At 32.2% G+C, this 13362-nt stretch overlaps 1 protein-coding gene and 1 long non-coding RNA gene across 2 annotated transcripts; one reads left to right on the forward strand and one right to left on the reverse strand.

Annotated features, from left to right (window-relative positions):
- The first annotated feature begins 5082 nt into the window (after positions 1-5082).
- On the forward strand, positions 5083-6853 carry LOC139896889 (uncharacterized). Its single transcript, XR_011776353.1, has 4 exons — positions 5083-5179; positions 5280-5345; positions 6319-6408; positions 6608-6853. It is a non-coding gene; the product is annotated as an uncharacterized lncRNA (long non-coding RNA).
- Positions 6854-8775: 1922 nt separating this feature from the next.
- LOC139896453 (uncharacterized) lies at positions 8776-9960 on the reverse strand. Its single transcript, XM_071879097.1, has 2 exons — positions 9229-9960; positions 8776-9110 (listed from the first exon to the last, which is right to left on the reverse strand). The coding sequence occupies exons 1-2, from the start codon at positions 9896-9898 to the stop codon at positions 9082-9084; spliced, it is 699 nt and encodes a 232-aa protein (XP_071735198.1). The 5' UTR covers positions 9899-9960; the 3' UTR covers positions 8776-9081.
- Between the last annotated feature and the right edge of the window lie 3402 nt (positions 9961-13362).

Here is a 13362-nt window from a genome sequence, read left to right on the forward strand (position 1 = left end):
GGAGTCTGATTCTGAGTCTGTTGAATCGGAGAATCTTCAATCATCTTAATTGTAGAATTTTGAGCTTGTAAATTAGCATTAAAGTAGCTGGACTGAGACGATGGTGCAGACATTTGTGAAGCATTGGCTGTTATGTATGCTGTCTGTAGTGGAGCATGAGCACCAGAAGATGAAGCTAAAGTTGATGCAGCAGCAGCTACAGAACCAAGTCTCTTTCTCTTTGCTTCATCCTGAATGTCCTTCTCCATCAACTTCGAAGTAAAAGCTGTTAGAGTCAACGGATGACCTGATGAACTGTACATGTTCTGAATCTTTTCTATCTCATGATCCCACTTTTCTGGAAGACCATCTTTCAAGACCCTTACTGCCTTTTCATCAGGCACCTCAATCCCATAATCTGCCATCTCTGCAACCAATAATCGATATCTCTCCAAAGTCTGTCCTAGAGATTCTGATGGAAGAGCTGCAAACACCCTCCATTCATCCTTCAAAACCTTACCCTTAGTCGCACGATAAGTAGCTGTACCTTCTGTTGCTGATTGAAGAGCCAACCAGATAGTATACGACGTTTTGTTTCGGTTCTTAAATTGCTGAAAAATATCCTTTGACAAAGCTTGGGTTAGCTGAGCATAACATCTACACTCAAGATTGTACTCTTCACGCTCTGTGGGACTAAACTATGAAGTTTCTTTGGGTTCACCATCTGCTCCGCATGGCCATACATACGGATTCTCAATACATTCCCAAAGTCTAGAATCGACACCGTTTAAGTAAATAACAAACCTAACTTTCCAGTCCAAGAATTTCTTAAGATTGTCAAGTCCATGTACTTTATTCGAAGAACCGGATTCACTTTCATTCAGTAATAGTTTTTGTAGTCCAGGTGCAATAACTAATGCACTGTATTCATTCATCACTTGTTCGTTTGTGTCAGACATTTTAACTGATTAAGATTGATTAAGATTAATTAAATATAATTATAAGATTCTGTCTCAAAAGAGGATCGGCCGAAGGACAAGACAATCGGTCGGAGGTTTGTGACGATCGGTCGGAGGTCTATGACAATCGGTCGGGGGTCTATGACTAACGGTCGATGGTGTAGACTTTGTAACTGAATCTTAGAATTATGACCGTCGGTCGATGGAAGATACTATCGGCCGATGGTAGGGGACGATCGGTCGATGGTCAAGAGACGAACGGCCGATGGTAAAGACAAACGATTCTATGTTATGAAAAACTGTCCTCCGGTTCAATAAGAGACGCTCGGTCGATTGTGTATGACGAACGGTCGAGGGTCGGGATGAACGGTCGATGGTCAGAGACGATCGGCCGAGGGTAGTTCTTACGAATTCTGGGCAGAAAAAGCTAGGGTTTTCGATAAAAACTTCAATTTTGATCGATTTTGACGTTCTAGACTTAAACAAAAATGGTAGAATCTTCAGAAAAACACCCAGTAACAATAATAAACACAAAAAACAAGATTTAAACGTAAAAATCTCAACTTTTACTCAAAAACCCGTTTAGACCAAAAACCCTAAAACAAAAACACTTGATTCGACTAAAAAACGTTTAGATCAGCAAGCCAGGGCTCTGATACCACTTTGTAGACGATCTTGGACCTTAGATTAAACGTTGTATCTAGATTAAAGGCGGAAAACAATAACCTAGAGTGAATCGAATACTAATTTCACTTTGGGATCAATCTAACCAATGAAATATTGATAGAATCGACGCCTAGATGAGTGTATTCGGTTGGGGTATGGTCTGGGACAATGATCACAGCAATAAACGACGGCTAGAGGGTGTAGGGTGTGTAACATAACAATGATACCCAAAACTCGTATTTATATATAATCACAGTGACCATCGGCCGGTGGTCTGGGACCTACGGCCGATGGTGATAGTCCCTCGACCGATGGTCTCTACCATCGGTCGATGGTCTGAGCAGCCAACCAAACTGCTCGAACCATTTCACGTCATTATATTAAACAATCCAAACACAATGTATTAATGACGTAGTCCTTACACGACTGAAATAGAAAATACAATACGAATACGAATAGAACTTATTACAAAATAGAACTCGGGATTATGCACCGACAGTTGAAATACGAGTACAAAACTATATCATTTTGGCCTAATCAAATAACCTTCCATGGTACTTAACTTTCCAACAGTCATCTAATTGTCATAACACATTTGTCTCTTTTATCAACGAATGATTTTCCAGTAAATGTCTCCTAGCCCATAAATTTATCATTCATTAGTAACTCGATTCATGATCATCCAATATTCAATGTTATGGGCCAAGAGACATTTATGTTATAAAGTAGCTTGATTTTTATGTGTTTCAATATATTTCAGTATTATTTTATAAGTTGATATATATCAATACTATTTTGTAACACCATCCACTCAAATTTATGACTTTGTCTTTGTGACACAATATTAACTAGTTGCAATGCCCGTGCGTTGCACAAATATGTTTACGATTTGTGTATGGCACTTGGAAGTAACCTTGAAGTGAAAGTTGATGTTGGTCCCATCATGCAAGTGGTCAAGTAGGATTTTTGTGCATATGTTTTGTTTGCCACTACGAAAATCTGCACATTCGGGTCATATGTACTAACGTATGATGAAACTATATATAAACAAAAACTTACTAAAGGTGGTCAAATGAGTTAACATATGATGCCAAAATACATTATAAAACTTACATATCGTAATACGATTCATAATATTAAAATATATATTACCTTTACAATTTACCATTGAATTTTTGAAGGTCTCTCTTTATAACTTCATATGTGACAATAAGTAGTTACTTGGAATACATGAAAAAAACTTCTAAATATAAACATGAACCGTTACGTATTAGTAATAAAACTTGTGAATAGAATGAAATTGGAGGTTCATAACATTAATTAACAATTGATATGAAATTAACTATTAATAAACTTTATAAAATTTTCAATAACTGTTAATTTTTTATTTTCCTTAATTAAATTTAGTTATAAACATTCATTCGTAATAAGTGTAATTTATATCTCATAAATTATATGATTACTTTCAATGTTTTCATTTTCCTTATCATAATGTTGTCATAAATTTAAAATTAAGCTATGACATAGATAATAACAGTAGTTTCAAACTTTTCATTTTTATATTTACATTGATAGATATCATTGCATATATGTATATGTATATATATATATATATATATATATATATATAATTATTTATATAAATTAATTAAATAAACATGATCTATATATTTACATGAATAAAAAACATTACACCTATAATAATCATACTTATATAAATTAGAACTAAAATGTAATAATAATAAAAATAATAATTATTATAATTAATCATAATCATATTCATAATTATAATTATGAACTATAGTCATAATAATATTGTTTCATATATATATATATATATATATATATATATATATATATATATATATATATATATATATATATATATATATATATATATATATATATATATATATATATATAAGAATAAGAAGAAGAATACATCATATAATTAATATAACATTTTTATACACATGCTTTTCAAGTAGTAGAAATGGAAATCGTCATGTTGCATAATCATGTTGGGTAAGATCTTCAGTCACGTACGAAATGTTTCCATGCGAATTTCTTCTAAAGCTAATCTCAGTGCTCGTACCCTTCGTCCAAAACAATTGAGTGTTATTGATTAATGTGATTAGATTGCAGTTCAATCACAACCATATTGTGTCATTGTTTTAGGATATGCAAATTTATTTTCTTAATATTTAAAACAACAAATAGCCAATTTCACTAATGTGAAATATGAGAGATGTGAAATGTTGACATACGTTTTTTTTGGAGCTTTAATATATAGTAAAAGAACGTCATAAAAAAAGCCTCTTAACCAATTAATTATCATATAAATAAAATCTATTGAAAGGATAGGAAACCGAAAGCTCATACATAGAATTGTGAAACCAAATAATTTGTACCTTCATTCATCCTTAAATCTTGCACTTCACTTGTTCATGACCATTTTAATATCATCCCATCTATTAAATAGTTTGTAACAAAATTAGATATATGATTTTCAAAAGAAATAGTAATATACTTTTAGTATATAAATCATATTATATCCAACACATCTACAATAACTAAAAGCAATTATAAATATTGAACGAAAGAAACCAATTGCATCTTCATCGAAAGTTGATTTACAACAACAAAAATCATACTCAGGTACATCATGCTTGATGGCTGAATGCTTGATGCATGAGCATATGAGCAATCCAATTAATTAATCTTTACCCTATTTGAATGTGTTGTTCACATATCATCAAACATATTTATACTTGGCTTATAACGTATTAGGAAAATAGCTTCTTCTGATCTTTAATGTTATTTAATATTATGGCAAATAAGAAGTCACAAATAACTAAATATGATGTAGTTAACATGACATATATATAATTTATTATTGACTTTTAATATGGTTAATCATAAGTCATCAACACATAACATCTAATCATTGAAAACGTATTATCACTATTGCAAGACTAATTTGTTATGATTTTTAATATATTTAATATGATGAAAATGAGAAGTCACAAATAGTTATTAAATCTACATTTAACAAATATTAAATTTAATGTAGTTAAGAACATATTATAATTGCAAAGAATAATAAAATAAAATTAATTAGGGCTCAATTATGACACAGGGTGTCACATAACATCTAATCATTGAAAACGTATTATCACTATTGCAAGACTAATTTGTTATGATTTTTAATATATTTAATATGATGAAAATGAGAAGTCACAAATAGTTATTAAATCTACATTTAACAAATATTAAATTTAATGTAGTTAAGAACATATTATAATTGCAAAGAATAATAAAATAAAATTAATTAGGGCTTAATTATGACACAAGGTGTCACTTTTTAGGTAGTAATAGATATTAAGAATAAGGAGTTTAGTTGTCCCTTCAACTTACATCTTTGTAAACTTGATTATATTTTAGATTTTTTTAACAACGGCTGTGCATAAATGAATGATACACGACAGTTATTAACTTATTATTGAGTGCATTTTTTTATACAAGATTGTATGCACTTTAACGAAATTGTAATTAAAGAAGTCTTTATATTATAGGTAAAAATTGAGTGGGTAACTGGGCATACATTTATCAAGGATGAATTTATCAAGGAGTGGAGAGGATTTTTATTAAACGTTTTTATGTTTATATTTTCAGGAGTGTGTTGTGCTTTGCTTTGCTTTTGTGGCTTATTTCTTTAGCTGCGCTTAACGATGTTGTACAGTAAGTTTGTTTTACGCTTTTCGTTTTCCTTTTTTCCTTTTACCGTCATGTTGTTCTTTAGTAGATGGTATGCGAATATTTAACAACTAGCTATTTTATGTTTTGCGTTTTCATGTTTGCAGTTCCGTTGATTAATATTATCATGTTTCTAACTTAACTGTATTTTATATAAACAAAATTGACAAAAAAAAAAAAAATGGTGGAGAAGGTACTGAGAATGTGACGGGGATTTGAGGAGTGATGGGGTGATGGTGAAACAAAGGAACGCAAGTTTTTTGTGTTGTGCAAAAAACAAAACGAACTACATTCAGTGGCTGAAATAGCATGGGGCAAGGGGGGAGGGGGGCAGATGACCCCAGTCGATTTGCAATTTTTAGTGTAAAAATTTTGGGTTTTTCGACTTGTCCCCGGTGGAATTTTTTTTTTTGCCCCAAAACCTCCATATTTTGCCCCAAAACCTCCGTATTTTGCCCCAAAACCTTCATATTTTGCCTAAAAACCTCCACATTTTGCTCAAAAATCACCATATTTTTCCCCAAAACATCCATATTTTTCCAAAAAAAGTTGATACGCTTTAAAATTTTTTTCGCCCCGGATGAAAATAATTCCTGTTTTCGCCACTTACTACATTTAAATTTGCATTTGCAGATTGTGATAGAGGTCCCCTAAAGTAATTAGACTCGATATAAAATAATGAACATAAAAAAATAGAAGTTTGTATCGATATGTAATGACCCTTCGTTAAATATTTGGTTTCACTGTTATTGCTTTTCGTTTTTGTGAAAATCAAGTTGTACACGTAATCGTCATAAATTCTGAGGATTTAAGTTGTGTTTTGAGTTTTTATGTTTACATGGTTGTTGTAACGAGTTGTTGATGTCATAAACTTTTGACGTTCTTTATTTTTTGCAGGGTTTTTATTTAGTTTTTTATTCTTATTGTTTTCTTTTTCATATTGCATTTTTGTGTTCAGAAGATATAAAGCAGGGACAAAGGAGATAGAAGATGAAGCAGGCGCTCTTCGTCTAATGCAGGCAAATGTTGAACAGGGGATAGGTTCAAGGTATTAGCCCAAATTTTGCTCTATATGATAATCAATTAAGAAAAACTACTTCATCTTTGCTCACTTTTTAAAGTGATCATTCACGTTAATTAGTTAATGATATCGAAAAAGGGGATCAAAGTGAAAGTGAGGTTTATCTTGATTTGAAGCATTTTTTCAAAACAATTTGTATTTGGTTTTCATGTTCTCATTTCAATAGGCTGATCCTCGAGACCAAAGTAGAGTTTTATATCAATTGATGGAGTTCAGTACAGTAACCCAGGAAAACTTTCAGAAGGAAAGAGAGTAATGGTACACAAAACTTGAACCTTTAATATATATGCATGTTTATATATAAGATACAATAGCAAACTCAACTTATTGACAATTCAAGAATGATGTTGTAACTTTAGATAAGAAACTGATGTATTGAGTAATGATGCTTAATTTTATTTTATGTATATAAGGTGGCCTAATGTTCTTTGTCAAGCTATTATCGAAACAATTTGTATTTGGTATCAAGAAGGCCTGATTAGCGGAGCATGTGTGCCCTACGTGTCTTTATTTTTTTTTTTTACTTTTGTTAATCGTGATTAAATTGCAGTTGATATTAGTCGTCCACCGATTCATCATTCTAAAGCTCCTTCCCAAATTATGCATGTTTGTGTTATTTTTAGTTTTCCTGCCCAGGGGTGTTCAATTTGCTTGCGTAGATAATTTGTTTCTTTTTTGGATTTCAGTTATAAAATTTTGATTATTTTTCACCCATTTGAGTTATTTCTCTGCTAATTGTGCTATGTATTTTGTATTGTTTTTCAATTATTTAGTACAATCGTTTGTTGTTCTTAATTAGTTGTTAACTTTGTTGTGTTGTGTGAATGAGTTTTCATTTGTGACATGTTACCCTGTTCGCTGAAAAATTGAGCTCTAAGATCAATGTTTGTGGGTTGTGATTTCACGTTCATGCCCCATTCTATCTTTTAAAGGTAACTGGGATACTAATCTATGATTTATTTTTTGGCTTTCGTTTTGTTCTTTTCTTTGTTGGGTTTATATGTATTTTCTTATGGTCGAAAAATTATCGGTTCCCGATGGTGCATGTGTTCATAGAAGGTTTTTGTAGTCAATTGTTTTGTTAGATGTTGATTCCGTTTTATTAGTTGCGCAATTTTATTGATCGAAAATATGATGCTAAGTAGAAAAAGGGGGTAAAAGAAGTTGTAACAATTGTGTCTATGGTTATGATGTTGGTGGTCATTTTGACGACACATGTGTTGCGATATAACGATTATATGAAGTGGGTTCTATCTCAATGGTCATCTGAAGTTACATCAGCCGTTGTCCCTTCTGTTGGTTTTGATACATCGATGCCTCTCTGTGGTGACGCACCCACCTCTTGAAAGGCAACCGTTAGCAGCTGGTATTGTTTGTTTTTTGTTTTTTTTTTGTTTTTTTTTTTTTGAATTCGGTTACTTTTTTCATGTCTGCTATATGTTTTTTACCTTTGTAACTATGTACGGGTGCCCTTGGTTTTACATCCCGAAAAACGCACAGCCCTTGCTAAGGAAATCAAAGCTTATCGTGTATTGAATTCTCCGTTGTTCTTCAACCTGAAGGTATGTACTTCCAGTTTTTGGTTATTAGTATCTTGCTACAAAATCTGTTATTTGAACATTCTTTTTTTTTTTTTCTTTTTTTTTGTGTGTGTGTTGCATTATACTACTATTTTTGCAACACTTTTTTCCTGTGTGGTATTTTGCATGTGATCTTCCGGGGAGCATAATATGGCTTTGCAGCTACAATTGATTTGCATAAGAGATGCTATTTTAGATACATCTATAAACTAAATGATATAAAAATTACACTACCTTTGTACTGTTATTTGATTATTCTATTAATTCATCTTGCATTATATCATTTCTAGGTAGAAAGGTATTAAGGTTTCAGCACAACTATCAAGTTTAAAAGTAATTACTGTGTTTGAATATATTATTTTCTTCATAAGCATCCTATTACGAAATTACAATAAAACGTATTACCCCCAATTATTCCATGAAGGTCGTTTACAACCCGCAGCAGAGCGCGGGCTTCTAAACTAGTTATAACTAACTGTTGTCATTAATAACACCAATATCAAAATTATATAAGCAAAGTTGATATTAAAAAATATATATATATTTATATTTTGCAATTAATTAAATGAAGTTATAAAATATATATGGTATGCTTAAACGTAGTATTAAGGACTAAAGTTAGCATTTTCCAGTCAAATAATTAGCCTAAAGTCAATTTTCTAGTAACCAAGATACTTTTAACATTGGTTTGCAACATTGCTGTTACATTCATGAAAACTAACTATACATACTAAATCAAACAATAACACATCACAAGAATTAATTACAATCTTATTCAAACAAAGTCAAACCCCTCAATTATTTAATCAGGTGACAATCATTCTAGAATCACCTCACCAAGGGAGAAAACACAACTAGCAATGACGACGACGACAATAATAATAATAATAATAATAATAATAATAATAATAATAATAATAATAATAATAAAAACAAAAAAAACAAAAAAAAATAAAAAAAAAACTTATAATAAAAACAATTACAGATATTCACAATAGTCCTTGAAGGTCCCCTTCTTTCCAGAATCACCTCACCAACATTAGAAACTGCACACACAACTTTATGCTTTCCAGATTTCGCCACCAAAACCTAAACACACAATTAGATCGTTACAAATTTCAACAATTCAACATTAAAAGAACTTGGGATGACAAAAGCAAGATTAAAAAGATCCTAATTAGGAGATTATATATAGATATATTAAAACCTTCAAACATCTGAACAGGTTTATCAGGAGTACAGCCATACTCCAATGAAACCCAAACAATGGTACTCATCAAAAACCTATGCTTATTGTTGCCCACTTCTTTGCAATGAAACCTCATTTTGAAATCCAAATATACTAGAAACGGTATCTCAGGTAACTCTTCGTTCATATGCTGACGTAAGCTAGAGATCCCGGGTATCGGTGTCCATAAATCCACCATTACAGGCTTACCTTTATCCTGATATACGTCTGCCGGAGTTGTTAAATTTCCAACGTAACGACTCGTATTTGAGTTTGGAACATAATACTGGATGGTTACGCTGAACATATCATACGTAGCAGAGATCATTTTATTGCGATTGACGAATTTAAACCATACGTGGGACGAGTTCTTGTCCGCTGGGCTATCTGGTGCTGATTTGTCAAATGCGGGGATATAAAGCCTAGTCAAGTACAACTCTGGTTTTAGGGGATACTTAAATGCCATGATGAAGAAAAATGCTATAAATAGCATCACAAATAGCATATATAAACCAAGGAACCAAAGTGATCTGCTTTTAGATATAGCAACACTTGGCTCCCTACCACTCTTATTTGAACCATCAGTTTCGTTGTTGACCGTGGTTTTGGTTGAATCTTCGATCTCAGTAGAAGAAGGACACCTGCTCATGTTTATGGTTTACTTATGAGAGGAGCTGAGGATATTGAGGGAAATCACATACATTAAATTATTTGCATAAGCAATTAATTGAACCATTTCAACTATAATTTAGACCTCCCTATCATAAACTTAATTGAACTTCTTAGTTGACACGTAAGCATAGGAATGACATCGGGTCGAGTTTGGGCCGGGTTTAGGTAATCCCAGACCCTAACTCGGTTAAGAAACACTATCCCAAACCCGGACCCATACCCGTCGGGTCCCGATTAAGTTACTAACCATCTGGTTATCGGTTTCTCCATGGGTAAACGGGGATCCCCATTTTACTTACTAACACTCGGGCTACCGGGTTTATCACGGGTATCGAATATCTCCGTTGTTACTCATTCTCATTCACCGTTCATCTATTTCATTTTTTTGTTTAAATAATGTTATTAAAATGAGTATTAAATCTAAATGACTATATATAAATATCGAACAATAATACAATATGACATTATAGCTTATATTAATATTATTAAATTTTTTTAATGTTTATTAATAATTTTGAAATTTCTTTCGGGTCGGGTATACGGATATATGGTATGTGGGTTTATATCTAAACCCATCCCCATACCCGAACCCGCATAAAAACTTAAAACCATCTCCATACCCGGCCCACGACCTAAACCCGCCCCAAAATGTCGGGTTTCGGGTTTACCCATCGGGTGCGGGTCTTTTTGCCATCCCGTACGTCAGCATCACATCACCACCTATATCACTAACCCATAAGACCGCCTATTAAGGTGACTGTGACGTGGAGTGGAAGTGGGTTTTTTTGGAGAGTGACTGTGAGAAGGCAAAGTTCGGGATTGTAGGTGATGTGACAAAATATAGATGGAAGGTAGGAAACGTAAAAAAAAATAATAAAAAACGAAAACACTCTTGATTTCTTCTGATTCTCTTTGACATATGCCCAAAAGAATTTCACCACAAACGCTCGATTAGAGGCGTTTGTGGGGCATTTCTCATGCCACCTAGGTGTGGTTTTGGGCACAAACGGTGCGTTATATGTGGTCTAACTAACTAACTGATAAGTATACGGTACATACTATAACACCCATACGAACCACAATGGACCCACGATTACACACACAAACACACAAATAGTACTATCACGAACCCTCTCCCATTTGATACAAACATATATAGGGAAAGAGGCCATTCAAAAAGCCATGTCTGAATGGTGCCTATGGCGTTATATTCTTTTGGTGGAAGAAAAATAAACTTATGATGGATGGAATATCACGAACATAGACAGTGGTCTTATACACAAGTCTTGATCTTTGTTAAGTCCATAATTAATGGCGAAAGATTGTAATTATGTAACACTTTGTAATGGAGCTTTTGTATGATTGATCACGTTAATAAAAAAAAAGAATGGCATGAAATTGTCGGGAGAGTCAAACTCAAATGCAATCGGATCGAGTTGTATTGTATCGTTATTTAGGAACGTTTTTTTTTTTTTTTTTTTTTTTTTTTTTTTTTTTTTTTAGAAACTTGTAATGTTTTTCTTATTAATAAAATGTTTATTTTAGGATTTTAAATGTTATATATTTAAATAATATAAGTAATAATAATAAATAACTTTAATATAAAAAATGAAGGTGGGATCAAGTCATGAGTACGTCATGGTTATTAGCAGTTTATTAGTCTTTGGATAGTGATGAAAAGGTAATACTAATGTGGTGCTGATATGACAGTCAGTCCTGAGATGACGTTATGTCATGGTAGTCCTCTAACCAGCAATTGATCTGGTTCAAACTGGTTCAAACTTCTGACTATCACTCGTAAAGGTTTAGAAAAGATTGAACATTTACTTTCATAATTTGGAGGGATTTGAAAAGTAAGTTTGAAGAAAATTCTAGAGTTAGCAATAGTAAATATTTGGTTACATCATGAGATTAGTTGGAGTGGTAGAGGGCGGTGGTGTGGGTTGATTTTTGTACTTTTTAGATTACTAGGACGTGTGAGTTTTTTTGTATGAAGTAGTGGTGGTGTTGGTTTTTGGTGTGAGTTATTAGTGGAATGCTGATGTGGCATTTAATTTTGTATTTTTTGTATTTTTTGTATTTCATTAATTTGTTTTATTTTAAGTGAAAAATAAAAGAAATGTAACATAATTGGAATAATTAAAAAGACATCTTCCATTAAAAATTAAAAAAAGTAGATAATTACATTCTTAAAAAAAATTACATAAATTAAATTCATAAAATCAAGACCAAAAAACATAAACTAATCGATATTCGGGATGTTATCAATGTTCAAGTCATCTTTCAACTTGCCACAAATCATCTTTTTGAGATTTTGAAGACGTATCACGTCTTCCGGATCTTCAAATTGAGCAGATGATTTCCCCAACAAATCAAATTGTGTAGGTGCGGTCTACATACTAACATATTCATTGAATTTATCAATCACACATTTCTTATTCGTGGCCACATCAGTCATGTGGTCTATAAATTCTTCCACTCTTGACGAACTCGAACTCTACCACGAGATGACGCTCCTGCGTCCGAAGAAGCCGAATTTTTTTGGGCTTCTTTGCTCTATCACGTCCCATTGGACGTGGCATTGGCACTTCCCCAAACAACTCCGCCTCAATGTCTTGAGAGAGTCGTACCGAATCTCCTTGAGTTTCCCCAACAGCGTCAACATCCACATTTTCATCTTGAACTCGTGCAACCGGATCATTAGGTACCATCCACTTTGGATGTTGACTTAAGAATAAAAATGCTTCCTTGTGAACAAAGTTTTTCTCATATGGACTACGATATGATGTCAACGTAGACTTGTAAATGTCTTCGTCATTAGCTCCACTACGCCAATGATCCTTTATATCCTTATAGATCGGCAAAAACTCCGTACATGACTTGTTCGCATCTCGCCATTTAGAAGATAACAAATCTTCGTTGCGTGCCCATCTATATTCGTTATCATTAAACTTTTCCATTACCGAGCCCCAAAAACTTTTTTGCTTTTGCGATCGGCCAACAATTGGATTCTTCGAAACATCACAAAAACATTCAGACAACCACAAAATTCTTTTTGTGACCACGCCTTTTGTTTCCTCGAACCACCTTCATCCACCGCTTTCCCTACATATATAAACATATTAATAATAATAATAATAATAAAAATTATATATATATATATATATATATATATATATATATATATATATATATATATATATATATATATATATATATATATATATATATTAGTATAATTATAACAGTATGTATATATATTAGTATAATTATAACAGTATGTATCTATGTTATTAGTATATATACTATACTATAATTATACTATATATTAACAGTATATACTAATATATTTATACTATAATTCTAATATATAATTATTATAATTCTAACCGTAGGTATATATATTAGTATATATATTTAAAATTTATAAAAATTATAACC

Source organism: Rutidosis leptorrhynchoides, chromosome 3 (genome assembly GCF_046630445.1).
Source record: "Rutidosis leptorrhynchoides isolate AG116_Rl617_1_P2 chromosome 3, CSIRO_AGI_Rlap_v1, whole genome shotgun sequence".
Classification (NCBI taxonomy): Eukaryota; Viridiplantae; Streptophyta; class Magnoliopsida; order Asterales; family Asteraceae; genus Rutidosis; species Rutidosis leptorrhynchoides.

What these genes read in the sequence shown, in the direction of transcription:
- LOC139896453 (XM_071879097.1), bottom strand. Translation starts at nt 9,898, where the DNA reads ATGAGCAGGTGTCCTTCTTCTACTGAGATCGAAGATTCAACCAAAACC. An exon ending in ACCTGTTCAGATGTTTGAAG is followed by an intron (nt 9,111 to 9,228) that starts GTTTTAATATAT and finishes TTGTGTGTTTAG; the next exon opens with GTTTTGGTGGCGAAATCTGG.